The 17,230-nt window shown below is 46.6% G+C and overlaps 2 protein-coding genes across 3 annotated transcripts in view; one reads left to right on the top strand and one right to left on the bottom strand.

Annotated features, from left to right (window-relative positions):
- Nucleotides 1-8,708, top strand: part of LOC147163402 (uncharacterized) — a 42,375-nt gene extending 33,667 nt beyond the window's left edge. The window contains exons 3-5 of the mRNA XM_086092153.1: nt 458-621; nt 1,458-1,588; nt 4,203-8,708. Coding sequence (XP_085948279.1) covers nt 458-621; nt 1,458-1,588; nt 4,203-7,819 — 3,912 coding nt within the window. The 3' untranslated portion in view covers nt 7,820-8,708. The remainder of the gene's footprint in view (nt 1-457; nt 622-1,457; nt 1,589-4,202) is intronic.
- Nucleotides 1-17,230, bottom strand: part of rbm45 (RNA binding motif protein 45) — a 64,820-nt gene that overhangs the window by 10,020 nt on the left and 37,570 nt on the right. The gene's annotated exons all lie outside the window — the stretch shown is intronic.

Raw genomic sequence — 17,230 nt, 5'->3', positions numbered from 1 at the left:
TTTTTATGATGATGATTATTATTAGTGTATATGATGTAGTGTCTGTTATTGTTGTTGTGATGATTCTTCGCGAGCGCTCGTCGCTATCTCGGCGCCGCAGACCGCTCGCTGCTGGAATTAAGCTGGACGCCGCTAAAGCTGACACTTGAGCGCACGCACACACATTTGCAGACGGGATGAAGCTTTGCTGTTGATAAACTAGCAAACACACACACACACACACTCGAACAAATATATACACACTTCTTATTTTCCCACACTCTATCCGCTGATAGACTTCTACCACACGCACACACACACGCTTGTAATTTTCCAATGTTCTGCCCTTGACTTGTTGTCCTCTGCTGACGTTTTGCGTGATGCTGATGATTGTCGCGGCGTCGTCATGGCGATAACGCCAAAGCTGATTCCGATCCTCATGACGCTGATTGAGTAACGTCGCCGGTTTTCATTTCAGCGTCTGAAGGAGCTGAAGCATCGCGAGTTCTACCGGGCCTTGGCCTGCAGGAGGCAGAGGAGGCGAAGGGAGGAGCGGCGGGAGGAGCGCTTGCTGAGGAAGAGGCTCCAGCATCATCATCATCATCATCATCATCATCATGAGCAGAAAGCGGAGGAGCATTGGTGAGCAGGACAAAAACAAACTATGATCCCATCAAAAGTCAAGTTGAGCACAAAAGTTTCCCAAACTCTTTCCTGTGCTGCATTGTGATTGGCTAGTCCCTGTTTGAGGGGCGTGGCTTAGCAACTTGCCATATCTGTTGGCAGTCCAACACCGCAAAAGCAGAAGAGTTTGTGACAAACACGCACAACCATGCTTACAATGTGCGGGCGGATGTGTTGAGCCGGGACCGTATTTTCTGAGCCCCCACCCCCCCCCCCTCCCCCTAAACCCCCCAAAGCCGCGAGTCGCAACCGGAGCACGCCTACGCAACAAGAACTCCAGCCTCTGCCAGAAAGTAGTCCCTCAGGAACACATCAAACTCTTTCAATCCATGCATGAAGGCAAGAATTTCAAAGAAGCTTTGCGGAATAATACAGTTTAACCCTTCGTGTGCTAGGAAAGAACATCAGTGGGGGTTGTTTCACGAAAAAAATAAATAAATAAAGATCACATCCGTGTAATACAGTCACAAACATACAATTGTTTACACTTTGGGTTTACTTACAATTATTGAAACAAAAACACGCAAACTCCACACGAGGCCAGACTCAAACCCTGAACATCAGATGTGCGAGGCAGACGTGTGAACCACGAGCACGCCGCGCTGCTGTGAGAAGTCACGTTTCATTGAAAGAAGGCCAAAGTCCTGTTTCTGTGCGAGGATGCGAAAATGTTGCTGCTGCTGCTGCGGCGGCGGCGGCGGAGCGAGAGAAGAGCCGAGCGTGACCAAATTGATTTCTGGCTTCTGCTCTCTTCCTCATCCCCGCTCCCCCCCCCCACCCCCCATTCCCGTTAGCGCTCCGGGTTCCGGCCCCATGTTCCGCTCCACCACCGTGGCGGTGGAGCCGGCGAGTGCGTTGCAGAAGTGGAGCGACGTCCGCACCGACGGCAGCAGCAGCAGCCACGGCTTTGCAGCTCTGGCGAGAGGTGAGAGCTCCTCAATGCTCGATGATGGGTTGTCGCTTTGTCACATGATCAAACAAACACGCGCACATCGTCAACACACAAGGTGTCAAAAATCATCCATTTCCTATTGCAACTGTCCTCATATTACAGTTGAACCTTAATTTTCATGATGAATCAGTTCCTGAAAGATGAAAAAGTGAATCACACCAAAGTTGACACTTCAACTTGCAACAACTCAAAGCAATAAGCAGCCAATCTTTAAAAAATAAAAGCACGACAACAACATTGCCACCACTTTTTTTGTGGCTTATTTAGTAGTCACACGCCAAAAAGTTTGGGGGGGTGTGAAAGTTCAATAAGCCAGTATGTGGCCCCAAAAGCTTGGTTAACGTGGTATTATATGGCGTGCTTTTATTTTGAAGGTCTGACTTTTGACAGGATACGTTGATGAGCGGACTGCTGTTAATTAAAAACTTTGAAACTGTAGAACAACAATATTTACACAACTTAAAAACCATCCCAGAAGATAAATGGCCAAATCACACTTTTATTTTTTTGTATGAAAACAGCAAATGTACAAGAACAAATTGAAATGAAAAAGATGCTTCAAAACGGAATCATGTGAGGTTCTATTTTAATGGCTTGGCTGGAGATACGACATTTGTCCTGCATATCGTTCCAATTCCGCACCCAAAAAAATCAAATAATAAGGTACGCAAAAATAAAAATGTTTTTAAGCCTACTCATCTTGTAGTGTGGGACCGTTTAAGGCCCAATGGTAAGGGCAAATAAGCCGATTAACCCCCCCCCCTCCCCCCAAAAATCCCCCTTTTTACACGATTTAGTTTTTTTTGTTTTGTTGAAAGAGTTTGATTTAGAAAAGAGAGAAAAAAAAAAAAAAGAAAGAGTATGATAAAAGCTTATCAGCATTCCTTGAATAATGTTTTGCGTTTATAAAAAGTTGCCCGTCCCCGATACAGCCAACAAGTCTTTGCAATTAGTTGGACACCTGTGGAGCGTTTGTCTTGATTCAAACGAATCTGCATATCCGGGAATGTGGGGAGGAAGCCAGCGTGCGCGCGGCGAACCCACGCAAGCACATTTTGGGCCAAATTCCAGAGCTCGCTCGGTGACAAACTCCTACTCGGGAATCGGCCTAAATCGGCAACCAATCGGAAAGCGGGTATACGACGAGATGCGGCACTAAACTTGCCAAAGAGAAATTAAATGCTGAACGTGGTGTGAAAGTTTGATGATCATATTGAGGATTTGTCATGAAAATGAGGCTGCGGGGGCAATTCCTTCGCTGCTGGCAGATTTAAGTCTTCTCCGAGTCGAGAGTTGAGGGAGGAAGCGACCAGGAATCAATTTGAGGGAACTTCCTGTCACACTTTTGCTGATGGAACATTTGCAGCTGCTGAATGTCATTCGGTTGCGTACCTAATGAAGTGGCCATTTAGTCAACACTGAGCTTGTTGCATTCAAATTTGAGGTGTAGTTTTTTGCGTGGGTTAAAAAAAAGAAAAAGAAAAAAAAAAGAAGTGTATCATCAGTGGGTGTTTCCAAGAAATGAAAGATGTTCTAAAAATAATAAAAGAACGTCACACTGGCACATCAAGATTCAGACATGTTCTCCAAAGTTTGGCCTTTTCGCAACACGTGGAAACGTTTGTTTTCAACAAATGCATTGAGGAGGAAAAGAAAGAGGAACAAAAGCAGGTAAAGGACGTTTGGAAGGAGCTTCAGGAGGAAGGGAAGGAAGAAGAGGAGACTTGGAAGGAAGAGCGGGTTTAAGAGGACACGGTGGAGGAGGAAGACGAGGAGGAAGAGGGACGAAGGTGAGGAGGAGGTTTGGGAAGAAGAAGAAGAGGAGGAGGAAGAGGAGGAAGAGGAGGAGGAAGAGGGACGAAGGTGAGGAGGAGGTTTGGGAAGAAGAAGAAGAGGAGGAGGAAGAGGAGGAAGAGGAGGAGGAAGAGGGACGAAGGTGAGGAGGAGGTTTGGGAAGAAGAAGAAGAGGAGGAGGAAGAGGAGGAAGAGGAGGAGGAAGAGGGACGAAGGTGAGGAGGAGGTTTGGGAAGAAGAAGAAGAGGAGGAGGAAGAGGAGGAAGAGGAGGAGGAAGAGGGACGAAGGTGAGGAGGAGGTTTGGGAAGAAGAAGAAGAGGAGGAAGAGGAGGAGGAAGAGGGACGAAGGTGAGGAGGAGGTTTGGGAAGAAGAAGAAGAAGAGGAGGAAGAGGAGGAGATGGTTTAGGAAGAAAAGGAGTTTCAAAGGAAGGAGGAGGAAGCAGCAGTTTCGGAGGAGGCGGCGCGGTTGTCTTTGAACCTCCCTCAGCAAATCCTGCAGTCGCGTCTGGCATCTCGCCAACGGCGCCACGAAACCGATCGCCACAAAAAGAGAATATTGGACTTTGATTTTCATAAAAGACTCGTTTAAGTAAGCCTTGACGTTCAGCGTCCCACGCTCTCAAATCACATTGTGACGCGTTGATGAGCAACAAAAGCGATGGCCGGCAGCCACGTTGCCGAACGGCCCGCAAATCTTCTCCTCCTCCTTCTTTTTCTTTGACTCATTCCGCCGCTTTTGACGCGTCGACGTAATCTCTTGTAATCCCGCGTGTTCTTTTTCTTCCTCGCAGATCCTCAAAGCTCGCTGCTCCTTCCGCTGGACGCCGCGCTGGGAACGCGACTCCTGAGCGACACACGGTGGCCGTGCCAGCAGCGGCGGAACGTTGACGCCATGACGCCTGACGGCATCGCCGGCAAAAACGGCAGCGCCGGCCACGGCGGCGCCTTCAACAAGCTCCCGTGGGCCCCCGGCTTCTTAAGCGACGCCGTTCGAGCCGATGGCAGTGACGACAAAGCCTCCGCCGCCAGCAGGGGGCGCCCGGTTTGCTTCTCGCTGCCCAAGAGGAGCTGCGTTCTCCTGCACCGCTCGGCCGCCATCTTCATCCAAGCCGCCGGGCGGAGCTCGCGAGACGGCGAAAAGACGACGCGGCAAGCGGACGGCGAAGTTGCACAAAAGCGGATGTCGACGAGCGCGACGTGCGTTCGTGCGTTGACCGGAGAGCTGGACGACGAGGCGAACGCCACGCTGCCTTTATGTAACCACCCCCGTGGGACCGGGGCCCGAGTACACGTGGGGGGTGGGACAGGACCCCAAGACAGAGGTGCAAGTGGGCGAGTCCAAGTAAGTGGCGGTGCGCTTGTCGGAGCTCAAAGTGGGACAGAAGACCGAATCGATGTCGGAGGGAGGACGCGAGCCCAGAAGAGTGCAGGAAGTGGAACTGGAGCTGAAGACACGGGTGCGAGTAGAACTGAGGCTCGAGACGGTTCTTATTGTGGGCCAGCGGGTTGTAGCAAAGCCCGGGACTGTGGTCAAGTTGTGACCAGAACTGAAAACAGCCAAGATAGTGACGGACGCGGGACCGAAGTCCAACCAATCAATCAAAGTGTCACGAGAGCCCAAACCAGTGAAGGAGGTACGACAAGTGCCCAAGACAGTGGTGGAACTGGAGCTGCAGTCGCTCCTGGACTTGGGGCTCGAACCACCCAAGATGGTGGTGCAATCAGGACTGCAGGCCAAGTTACTTGTCAAAGTGGGACAGGGGTCCAAATCCATGTGAGATGCGGCACACAAGCCCAAGATTGGGATGGAACCCAAGTCACTGTTGGTCGCGGTACAGGAGCTGAAGACTGGGCTGCATGCGGTGCCGGGGCCAAAGTTCAAAATGAGACAAGAGCCCAAGACCGAGTCGGACGTAGGACTGGGACTGCCCAACATGGTGGCGATGGCGGGACTGGAACCCAACCGCCGAGTTCAGGAAGGACCGCGACTGATCATCATGTGACCAGTGGGGGTCCACTTCTGGGGAGTGAAGGTTCTGACTTTCAGATGTCCGGCAAGAAACGACATTGTTCCACTCCGGCCGAGCCGCGACAAGCAGGACTTGAGAAGCGAGCCCAAGAATCAACGAGACCTCCTGCGGCTCGGCCCGGGGAAGCGTTTCGTCCCGTGGTGAGCCGCGACGGCGGCCGCGTCCTGCTGTGGCCCTCGGAGATGGTCCGCCACACCCGGACGGCGCCCTCGCTCTCCTACGGCGTCAACCCGCTGCTGTACGACTTCCGAGCGCACGCGGGCGGCCGGAGGGAAGGGGGGGGGCGGATAAAGCCGTCGGTGATCAAACGCGCCGGCTGCCAGCGGAGGCGGCGAAGCGGCGGGCGAGGCGGCGAGCTGACGTCAGATGAAAGCCAGGATGAGAATCAAAGCGGACAGGCGGGAAATCTCCGGCAAGTGGCGGGCCCAGGCGAAGGTGGCAAACAAGTCGGCGCCGATGCTGGATGGAGGAGGAGGAGGAAGAGGGGAGGGGTGAGGAAGAGGGGGAGGAGGAAAAGAGGAGAGGAGATGAAAGAGAAAAAGAAAAAGGGAAAAGGGATAATAACTGGTTTCTGTGAGAAGGCGCGATTGGTACGAGAGGACGGCGGGATGGAGGAAAGGCGGGAAAAGCGACTATTAAGTCATCTGGCGGCGCGGCGGATGCTCGCCGGCTCGGGAAAAAGGCCGAGGGGGGAGGAGGAGGGATGGATGGCGGAGGGCGACGCGCTATTATGTCATCTTTCCGCAAATCGCTGGAAGCAGGTGAACACGGGTGCCGGCCCGCAATCATCCTCCGGGTGGGGTCCCGCCATCACAAAGCCCCTCGGCGGGGGCGCGGCATGTAACGTCGCGATTAGTCCCTCGATCCGGACGCCACGCTGTCCCGCAATTACGGACGCGGGGCCGGCGCGCAAACATCAAGACGCGGACGGGCGAGGGCGGGAAGATAAAGGCCGCGAGAATCTGAGCGAGATAAACGCTCAGGAGGCGAGCATGTGCGAGGCAGCGATTAGTGCCGTCTCGTCCCCCCGTCGAGACGCAGCGTGCGAGCGCCAAATCCATCTCGCGCCGTCTCAAGATGGCCAAGCAGCTTGCGACGTGCCGATTAGCCTCGGCCCCCTTCCCTTTGGCGGCGCGGCGGGCGCTTGCGCGCAAGCGGCGGCGGGACGTAATCGTTGCGTGGACGCGCAAAAGACGCAAAGCGAGTCGAGCGCCACGTCAGGATGCGCAAACGCGACGCGCGCCTGTCGGGATCTTTCGCAGGAACTGAGAGGCGGCGGCAAGAGGAAGTGGGCGGAGAGTCTGGAAAACAGCGCGGCGAAGAAACGCAAAAGAGTTTTTCACTTTGGCTTGAGCACGACTTTGGACTCAACAGAAACCAGTGACGGGAGCAGCAAAGGGTTAAATGCAAACTTCACACCTGACCGGACAGATCGCGTAAGTCAGGATGCTAACGACAGCGTCGTCCACGCGCCTTCAGAGGACGCCGTTCATGATGATGTCATCAAACGTCAACATCAACACAGCGGCAAGGAGACGAATCCAAAGCACATTTCACCCGAGAGGACAGATCACATATGTCAGGATGCTAACGATGAACCGTGCCAGGATGCTAACGATAAACCGTGCCAGGATGCTAATGCTAACGAGCTACCGTGTCCAGATGCTAACGACAACGTCGTCCAACCTGTCGACGGCAAAGTCGCTGAAGACGCCACTCACAATCGCGATGTCATCAAATGTGGACGTCAACAGACAAATTTGCGCCACTTGTCAGCTGACAGGACGGACAAAGCGTGTCCGGATGCTAACGACGCCAGACAATCGTCTCGCCTTGATGACATCACGGGGCGATTTAGTCCAAACTGTGTCGCACCTTCTGAATGCCGCGAATGTCATGAAAACGTCCAAAGAGTTGAATCTGCGAATGTGCCTGGTGGGGACGCCGAACCCCCTGCTGGCGATGTCAGGAGACGTCAAGCGTGCAAGATGGCGGAATTTTCCTCCCCAGTGAAGATGCCTCGCTTCCCCCGCGGCCCCCCCCCGGGGCGCCTCCCCGTCCAGGCGCCCCTCCTCCTGCCGCCGCCGCCGCCGCCGCCGTCGTCCTTCTCCTTCCATCACACCATCATCCAGCACCACCTCTCGCTCGTGCCCCCGCCCCTCCCGCTCCCCTCGTACCCCCACCTGCTGCCAGCCTTCGCCCCCCACCCCCTCGCGCTAAACCCTCCTCCGCCATCGTTCTTGGCCTCGCCGGCCATCCATCTCCTGGATGCGCCGTATCCCCTGGCGACGGAGTTTCACCCCATGCTGAGTCAGCACCACCCGGCCCTCCTGGCGCCCCCCCACCCGGCGGCCTTGCCCTTGCAGGTCTTGTTCTAGCTGCCATTTTGGAAGACTTTCAAGAAGAAGAAGAAGAAAAAAAATCATCGGCTGTGCTCAGTCACGACTCGGAAACGACAAGTAACGAAAACGGTCGCGCCCCGAGATACGAGCGACGCCACTTTTTGAGCCGCTCGAGATACGAGCCGTCGTTTCGCAATTTGTTTGCTTTGACTTGCAAGACCGAAAACATTTGATTTGGTGAATCCAACACAACTCACTTGACAACAAGCAGCAGTTTGCTCAAGTTTATAGTCAAGCGGAACTTGAAACTAAATTGCATCTTTAAAGGAACCGCATAGCTCAGGACCTCATGAAGCGACAGAGATTGTTTAGTAGAGAGACGATCTTCCACTCTGTCTCTTTCCTGCACATGTGACAAACATCACATCGCAATATTGAAGGCCAAAAGTTGGGCGCTCTCTTCGGCATGTTCTTCACGTTCCATTGACCCCCCCCCCCCCCCTTCGTTGCTCGGTGACGCTGACAAACTTTCGACATATGTTGCTAACAAGTGTGACGTTGTAGATGCTAACGTCACGCGTGGAAATAAATTCAAACGAAGGAATAAGCGGTTCAGGAAAAGGAAGGATGGATGAAAAAAGTGTTAACTAGAAGCTAAACGTCTGCTTGGATGTATTTTTGTAGACCAGACCTCAGTTAAATGAGGCTCACTTTTTTATATTTTTTGTTGATGCGACTAATTATTATGACTTAGTATTTAAACGACTTGTTTTGTTGTTCTTCTGTGACACCAAAAAATAAAATAAAAGGGAAAAAATGTTTAGAAATGTTTGGAGCAAAGTAAACATGTTTGTTGATGCGCTTGTCTTAGAAAAGGAAACATGGAAATGGAAAATGAAAAATAAATCGGTAGACTTGATGGCAACGTCGCTCTTGTTTTCTTTCTATAAGAATAAAAAGAACAAAAGAAATGTTGAGAAAAAGGGAGACATTTATTTGCTTTCCTGGAAAATTGGAGATTTGTTAAGTTACGAGCCTTCTGTGAAACTGTCAAAAATACAAATAAGTCCAAGTGTTTCCCTAATGAAATGGCCTGCGAGTTTCATTTGTGTGCCTGCGGGAGCACATCATGTGCAGTGTGCGCGTGCGTGTGCGTGCGCGCGCGTGCGTGCAGGCGAATCAATGCTCGGCAGCCATTTTGCTGGGCTGACCTTTAAAAGGTGCAAGAAAGCAATAGTGTGACATTCAAGCGAGAATGTTTGAAATCCGCCTCCCGGCGTCGACGCAAATTTTCTCATTTGTTTGTTTATTTTTGGATTTCTTCGGCAAGAAAAGGTGACATTTGTCTGTCTTCCTGGACCAACGCGCAAGCGGTGGCGACAAGAAGAAGGAAATGGCTCACGGTTTGGTTTTCTGTGCGTTGCTGACGAGGAGCAAAGTGTCTTCAAAGTTTCAGGAGGTTTTTGCCAGCAAAAATAACTTTGCAGTCATTGGAGCTGCTCGGGACCAAAACGGGGGCGAACTCCACTTTCATCCTTTTAAAGAACAGAAATGAATGGAGAGCCGCAAAACAGAGGTGAAGATTCTCCAAATCAAGGTTTGGCTTCAAGTCCGACACGTGGCGGGGGTTCGGGTGAGCGCCTTTTGTCGCTTCATCGGCTCAACACTGGGCCAGTTGACGTTCACAAAACGTTCACATGAAAGTCGGCTTCACTGTCAAAATTACATTTAAAAAAACCCCAGTGAGCTTACAAGATATCAAATAAAAAGGTAAGCATTTTGAAAAAAACAACGTTTTATAGGGTTTCCAACTAGGAGGGTTTTAAACTAGGGTTAGAGTTTCAAATAAGGTTATTTTTATATTTATTTTTTTTATTAGTGTTTCTAACTATAGTTGGGGTTTCATTTGAGGTTTTCAAAGTAGGGTTAGAGCTTCAAATTGGGGTTTCAAATGAGAGTTAGCATTTCAAACTAGGGTTAGGGTTTCAAAGCAGGGGTTTAAACTAGGGTTAGGGTTTCAAACTAGGGGTTTAAACTAGGGTTAGGGTTTCAAACTAGGGGTTTAAACTAGGGTTAGGGTTTCAAACTAGGGGTTTAAACTAGGGTTAGGGTTTCAAACTAGGGGTTTAAACTAGGGTTAGGGTTTCAAACTAGGGGTTTAAACTAGGGTTAGGGTTTCAAACTAGGGGTTTAAACTAGGGTTAGGGTTTCAAACTAGGGGTTTAAACTAGGGTTAGGGTTTCAAACTAGGGGTTTAAACTAGGGTTAGGGTTTCAAACTAGGGGTTTAAACTAGGGTTAGGGTTTCAAACTAGGGGTTTAAACTAGGGTTAGGGTTTCAAAGCAGGGGTTTAAACTAGGGTTAGGGTTTCAAACTAGGGGTTTAAACTAGGGTTAGGGTTTCAAACTAGGGGTTTAAACTAGGGTTAGGGTTTCAAACTAGGGGTTTAAACTAGGGTTAGGGTTTCAAACTAGGGGTTTAAACTAGGGTTAGGGTTTCAAACTAGGGGTTTAAACTAGGGTTAGGGTTTCAAACTAGGGGTTTAAACTAGGGTTAGGGTTTAAAACTAGGGGTTTAAACTAGGGCTAGGGTTTCAAACTAGGGGTTTAAACTAGGGTTAGGGTTTCAAACTAGGGGTTTAAACTAGGGTTAGGGTTTCAAACTAGGGGTTTAAACTAGGGTTAGGGTTTCAAACTAGGGGTTTAAACTAGGGTTAGGGTTTCAAACTAGGGGTTTAAACTAGGGTTAGGGTTTCTAACTAGGGGTTTAAACTAGGGTTAGGGTTTCAAACTAGGGGTTTAAACTAGGGTTAGGGTTTCAAACTAGGGGTTTAAACTAGGGTTAGGGTTTCAAACTAGGGGTTTAAACTAGGGTTAGGGTTTCAAACTAGGGGTTTAAACTAGGGTTAGGGTTTCAAACTAGGGGTTTAAACTAGGGTTAGGGTTTCAAACTAGGGGTTTAAACTAGGGTTAGGGTTTCAAACTAGGGGTTTAAACTAGGGTTAGGTTTTCAAACTAGGGTTAGGGTTTCAAACTAGGGGTTTAAACTAGGGTTAGGGTTTCAAACTAGGGGTTTAAACTAGGGTTAGGGTTTCAAACTAGGGGTTTAAACTAGGGTTAGGGTTTCAAACTAGGGGTTTAAACTAGGGTTAGGGTTTCAAACTAGGGGTTTAAACTAGGGTTAGGGTTTCAAACTAGGGGTTTAAACTAGGGTTAGGGTTTCAAACTAGGGGTTTAAACTAGGGTTAGGGTTTCAAACTAGGGGTTTAAACTAGGGTTAGGGTTTCAAACTAGGGGTTTAAACTAGGGTTAGGGTTTCAAACTAGGGGTTTAAACTAGGGTTAGGGTTTCAAACTAGGGGTTTAAACTAGGGTTAGGGTTTCAAACTAGGGGTTTAAACTAGGGTTAGGGTTTCAAACTAGGGGTTTAAACTAGGGTTAGGGTTTCAAACTAGGGGTTTAAACTAGGGTTAGGGTTTCTAACTAGGGGTTTAAACTAGGGTTAGGGTTTCAAACTAGGGGTTTAAACTAGGGTTAGGGTTTCAAACTAGGGGTTTAAACTAGGGTTAGGGTTTCAAACTAGGGGTTTAAACTAGGGTTAGGGTTTCAAACTAGGGGTTTAAACTAGGGTTAGGGTTTCAAACTAGGGGTTTAAACTAGGGTTAGGGTTTCAAACTAGGGGTTTAAACTAGGGTTAGGGTTTCAAACTAGGGGTTTAAACTAGGGTTAGGGTTTCAAACTAGGGGTTTAAACTAGGGTTAGGGTTTCAAACTAGGGGTTTAAACTAGGGTTAGGGTTTCAAACTAGGGGTTTAAACTAGGGTTAGGTTTTCAAACTAGGGTTAGGGTTTCAAACTAGGGGTTTAAACTAGGGTTAGGGTTTCAAACTAGGGGTTTAAACTAGGGTTAGGGTTTCAAACTAGGGGTTTAAACTAGGGTTAGGGTTTCAAACTAGGGGTTTAAACTAGGGTTAGGGTTTCAAACTAGGGGTTTAAACTAGGGTTAGGGTTTCAAACTAGGGGTTTAAACTAGGGTTAGGGTTTCAAACTAGGGGTTTAAACTAGGGTTAGGGTTTCAAACTAGGGGTTTAAACTAGGGTTAGGGTTTAAAACTAGGGGTTTAAACTAGGGCTAGGGTTTCAAACTAGGGGTTTAAACTAGGGTTAGGGTTTCAAAGCAGGGGTTTAAACTAGGGTTAGGGTTTCAAACTAGGGGTTTAAACTAGGGTTAGGGTTTCAAACTAGGGGTTTAAACTAGGGTTAGGGTTTCAAACTAGGGGTTTAAACTAGGGTTAGGGTTTCAAACTAGGGGTTTAAACTAGGGTTAGGGTTTCAAACTAGGGGTTTAAACTAGGGTTAGGGTTTAAAACTAGGGGTTTAAACTAGGGCTAGGGTTTCAAACTAGGGGTTTAAACTAGGGTTAGGGTTTCAAAGTAGGGGTTTAAACTAGGGTTAGGGTTTCTAACTAGGGGTTTAAACTAGGGTTAGGGTTTCAAACTAGGGGTTTAAACTAGGGTTAGGGTTTCAAACTAGGGGTTTAAACTAGGGTTAGGGTTTCAAACTAGGGGTTTAAACTAGGGTTAGGGTTTCAAACTAGGGGTTTAAACTAGGGTTAGGGTTTCAAACTAGGGGTTTAAACTAGGGTTAGGTTTTCAAACTAGGGTTAGGGTTTCAAACTAGGGGTTTAAACTAGGGTTAGGGTTTCAAACTAGGGGTTTAAACTAGGGTTAGGGTTTAAAACTAGGGGTTTAAACTAGGGCTAGGGTTTCAAACTAGGGGTTTAAACTAGGGTTAGGGTTTCAAAGTAGGGGTTTAAACTAGGGTTAGGGTTTCTAACTAGGGGTTTAAACTAGGGTTAGGGTTTCAAACTAGGGGTTTAAACTAGGGTTAGGGTTTCAAACTAGGGGTTTAAACTAGGGTTAGGGTTTCAAACTAGGGGTTTAAACTAGGGTTAGGGTTTCAAACTAGGGGTTTAAACTAGGGTTAGGGTTTCAAAGTAGGGGTTTAAACTAGGGTTAGGGTTTCAAACTAGGGGTTTAAACTAGGGTTAGGGTTTCAAACTAGGGGTTTAAACTAGGGTTAGGGTTTCAAAGTAGGGGTTTAAACTAGGGTTAGGGTTTCTAACTAGGGGTTTAAACTAGGGTTAGGGTTTCAAACTAGGGGTTTAAACTAGGGTTAGGGTTTCAAACTAGGGGTTTAAACTAGGGTTAGGGTTTCAAAGTAGGGGTTTAAACTAGGGTTAGGGTTTCTAACTAGGGGTTTAAACTAGGGTTAGGGTTTCAAACTAGGGGTTTAAACTAGGGTTAGGGTTTCAAACTAGGGGTTTAAACTAGGGTTAGGGTTTCAAACTAGGGGTTTAAACTAGGGTTAGGGTTTCAAACTAGGGGTTTAAACTAGGGTTAGGGTTTCAAACTAGGGGTTTAAACTAGGGTTAGGTTTTCAAACTAGGGTTAGGGTTTCAAACTAGGGGTTTAAACTAGGGTTAGGGTTTCAAAGTAGGGGTTTAAACTAGGGTTAGGGTTTCAAACTGGGGGTTTAAACTAGGGTTAGGGGTTTAAACTAGGGTTAGGGTTTCTAACTAGGGGTTTAAACTAGGGTTAGGGTTTCAAACTAGGGGTTTAAACTAGGGTTAGGGTTTCAAATAAGGTTATTTTTATTATATTTTTTTATTAGTGTTTCTAACTATAGTTGGGGTTTCATTTGAGGTTTTCAAAGTAGGGTTAGAGCTTCAAATTGGGGTTTCAAATGAGAGTTAGCATTTCAAACTAGGGTTAGGGTTTCAAAGCAGGGGTTTAAACTAGGGTTAGGGTTTCAAACTAGGGGTTTAAACTAGGGTTAGGGTTTCAAAGTAGGGGTTTAAACTAGGGTTAGGGTTTCTAACTAGGGGTTTAAACTAGGGTTAGGGTTTCAAACTAGGGGTTTAAACTAGGGTTAGGGTTTCAAACTAGGGGTTTAAACTAGGGGTTTAAACTAGGGTTAGGGTTTCAAACTAGGGGTTTAAACTAGGGTTAGGGTTTCAAACTAGGGGTTTAAACTAGGGTTAGGGTTTCAAACTAGGGTTAGGGTTTCAAACTAGGGGTTTAAACTAGGGTTAGGGTTTCAAACTAGGGGTTTAAACTAGGGTTAGGGTTTCAAACTAGGGGTTTAAACTAGGGTTAGGGTTTAAAACTAGGGGTTTAAACTAGGGCTAGGGTTTCAAACTAGGGGTTTAAACTAGGGTTAGGGTTTCAAAGTAGGGGTTTAAACTAGGGTTAGGGTTTCTAACTAGGGGTTTAAACTAGGGTTAGGGTTTCAAACTAGGGGTTTAAACTAGGGTTAGGGTTTCAAACTAGGGGTTTAAACTAGGGTTAGGGTTTCAAACTAGGGGTTTAAACTAGGGTTAGGGTTTCAAACTAGGGGTTTAAACTAGGGTTAGGGTTTCAAACTAGGGGTTTAAACTAGGGTTAGGGTTTAAAACTAGGGGTTTAAACTAGGGCTAGGATTTCAAACTAGGGGTTTAAACTAGGGTTAGGGTTTCAAACTAGGGGTTTAAACTAGGGTTAGGGTTTCAAACTAGGGGTTTAAACTAGGGTTAGGGTTTCAAACTAGGGGTTTAAACTAGGGTTAGGGTTTCAAACTAGGGGTTTAAACTAGGGTTAGGGTTTCAAACTAGGGGTTTAAACTAGGGTTAGGGTTTCAAACTAGGGGTTTAAACTAGGGTTAGGGTTTCAAACTAGGGGTTTAAACTAGGGTTAGGGTTTCAAACTAGGGGTTTAAACTAGGGTTAGGGTTTCAAACTAGGGGTTTAAACTAGGGTTAGGGTTTAAAACTAGGGGTTTAAACTAGGGCTAGGGTTTCAAACTAGGGGTTTAAACTAGGGTTAGGGTTTCAAAGCAGGGGTTTAAACTAGGGTTAGGGTTTCAAACTAGGGGTTTAAACTAGGGTTAGGGTTTCAAACTAGGGGTTTAAACTAGGGTTAGGGTTTCAAACTAGGGGTTTAAACTAGGGTTAGGGTTTCAAACTAGGGGTTTAAACTAGGGTTAGGGTTTCAAACTAGGGGTTTAAACTAGGGTTAGGGTTTAAAACTAGGGGTTTAAACTAGGGCTAGGGTTTCAAACTAGGGGTTTAAACTAGGGTTAGGGTTTCAAAGTAGGGGTTTAAACTAGGGTTAGGGTTTCTAACTAGGGGTTTAAACTAGGGTTAGGGTTTCAAACTAGGGGTTTAAACTAGGGTTAGGGTTTCAAACTAGGGGTTTAAACTAGGGTTAGGGTTTCAAACTAGGGGTTTAAACTAGGGTTAGGGTTTCAAACTAGGGGTTTAAACTAGGGTTAGGGTTTCAAACTAGGGGTTTAAACTAGGGTTAGGGTTTCAAACTAGGGGTTTAAACTAGGGTTAGGTTTTCAAACTAGGGTTAGGGTTTCAAACTAGGGGTTTAAACTAGGGTTAGGGTTTCAAACTAGGGGTTTAAACTAGGGTTAGGGTTTAAAACTAGGGGTTTAATCTAGGGCTAGGGTTTCAAACTAGGGGTTTAAACTAGGGTTAGGGTTTCAAAGTAGGGGTTTAAACTAGGGTTAGGGTTTCTAACTAGGGGTTTAAACTAGGGTTAGGGTTTCAAACTAGGGGTTTAAACTAGGGTTAGGGTTTCAAACTAGGGGTTTAAACTAGGGTTAGGGTTTCAAACTAGGGGTTTAAACTAGGGTTAGGGTTTCAAAGTAGGGGTTTAAACTAGGGTTAGGGTTTCTAACTAGGAGTTTAAACTAGGGTTAGGGTTTCAAACTAGGGGTTTAAACTAGGGTTAGGGTTTCAAACTAGGGGTTTAAACTAGGGTTAGGGTTTCAAACTAGGGGTTTAAACTAGGGTTAGGGTTTCAAAGTAGGGGTTTAAACTAGGGTTAGGGTTTCTAACTAGGGGTTTAAACTAGGGTTAGGGTTTCAAACTAGGGGTTTAAACTAGGGTTAGGGTTTCAAACTAGGGGTTTAAACTAGGGTTAGGGTTTCAAACTAGGGGTTTAAACTAGGGTTAGGGTTTAAAACTAGGGGTTTAAACTAGGGCTAGGGTTTCAAACTAGGGGTTTAAACTAGGGTTAGGGTTTCAAACTAGGGGTTTAAACTAGGGTTAGGGTTTCAAAGTAGGGGTTTAAACTAGGGTTAGGGTTTCAAACTAGGGGTTTAAACTAGGGTTAGGGTTTCAAACTAGGGGTTTAAACTAGGGTTAGGGTTTCAAAGTAGGGGTTTAAACTAGGGTTAGGGTTTCTAACTAGGGGTTTAAACTAGGGTTAGGGTTTCAAACTAGGGGTTTAAACTAGGGTTAGGGTTTCAAACTAGGGGTTTAAACTAGGGTTAGGGTTTCAAACTAGGGGTTTAAACTAGGGTTAGGGTTTCAAACTAGGGGTTTAAACTAGGGTTAGGGTTTCAAACTAGGGGTTTAAACTAGGGTTAGGTTTTCAAACTAGGGTTAGGGTTTCAAACTAGGGGTTTAAACTAGGGTTAGGGTTTCAAACTAGGGGTTTAAACTAGGGTTAGGGTTTAAAACTAGGGGTTTAAACTAGGGCTAGGGTTTCAAACTAGGGGTTTAAACTAGGGTTAGGGTTTCAAAGTAGGGGTTTAAACTAGGGTTAGGGTTTCAAATAAGGTTATTTTTATTATATTTTTTTTATTAGTGTTTCTAACTATAGTTGGGGTTTCATTTGAGGTTTTCAAAGTAGGGTTAGAGCTTCAAATTGGGGTTTCAAATGAGAGTTAGCATTTCAAACTAGGGTTAGGGTTTCAAAGCAGGGGTTTAAACTAGGGTTAGGGTTTCAAACTAGGGGTTTAAACTAGGGTTAGGGTTTCAAACTAGGGGTTTAAACTAGGGTTAGGGTTTCAAACTAGGGGTTTAAACTAGGGTTAGGGTTTCAAACTAGGGGTTTAAACTAGGGTTAGGGTTTCAAACTAGGGGTTTAAACTAGGGTTAGGGTTTAAAACTAGGGGTTTAAACTAGGGTTAGGGTTTCAAACTAGGGGTTTAAACTAGGGTTAGGGTTTCAAACTAGGGGTTTAAACTAGGGTTAGGGTTTCAAACTAGGGGTTTAAACTAGGGTTAGGGTTTAAAACTAGGGGTTTAAACTAGGGCTAGGGTTTCAAACTAGGGGTTTAAACTAGGGTTAGGGTTTCAAACTAGGGGTTTAAACTAGGGTTAGGGTTTCAAAGTAGGGGTTTAAACTAGGGTTAGGGTTTCAAACTAGGGGTTTAAACTAGGGTTAGGGTTTCAAACTAGGGGTTTAAACTAGGGTTAGGGTTTCAAAGTAGGGGTTTAAACTAGGGTTAGGGTTTCTAACTAGGAGTTTAAACTAGGGTTAGGGTTTCAAACTAGGGGTTTAAACTAGGGTTAGGGTTTCAAAGTAGGGGTTTAAACTAGGGTTAGGTTTCAAACTAGGGGTTTAAACTAGGGTTAGGGTTTCAAACTAGGGGTTTAAACTAGGGTTAGGGTTTCAAA

Source organism: Leptonotus elevatus, chromosome 13 (genome assembly GCF_054856555.1).
Source record: "Leptonotus elevatus isolate MCC_2025b chromosome 13, RoL_Lele_1.0, whole genome shotgun sequence".
NCBI classification, from domain to species: domain Eukaryota; kingdom Metazoa; phylum Chordata; class Actinopteri; order Syngnathiformes; family Syngnathidae; genus Leptonotus; species Leptonotus elevatus.
This window is presented reverse-complemented; position numbering and strand designations above follow the sequence as displayed.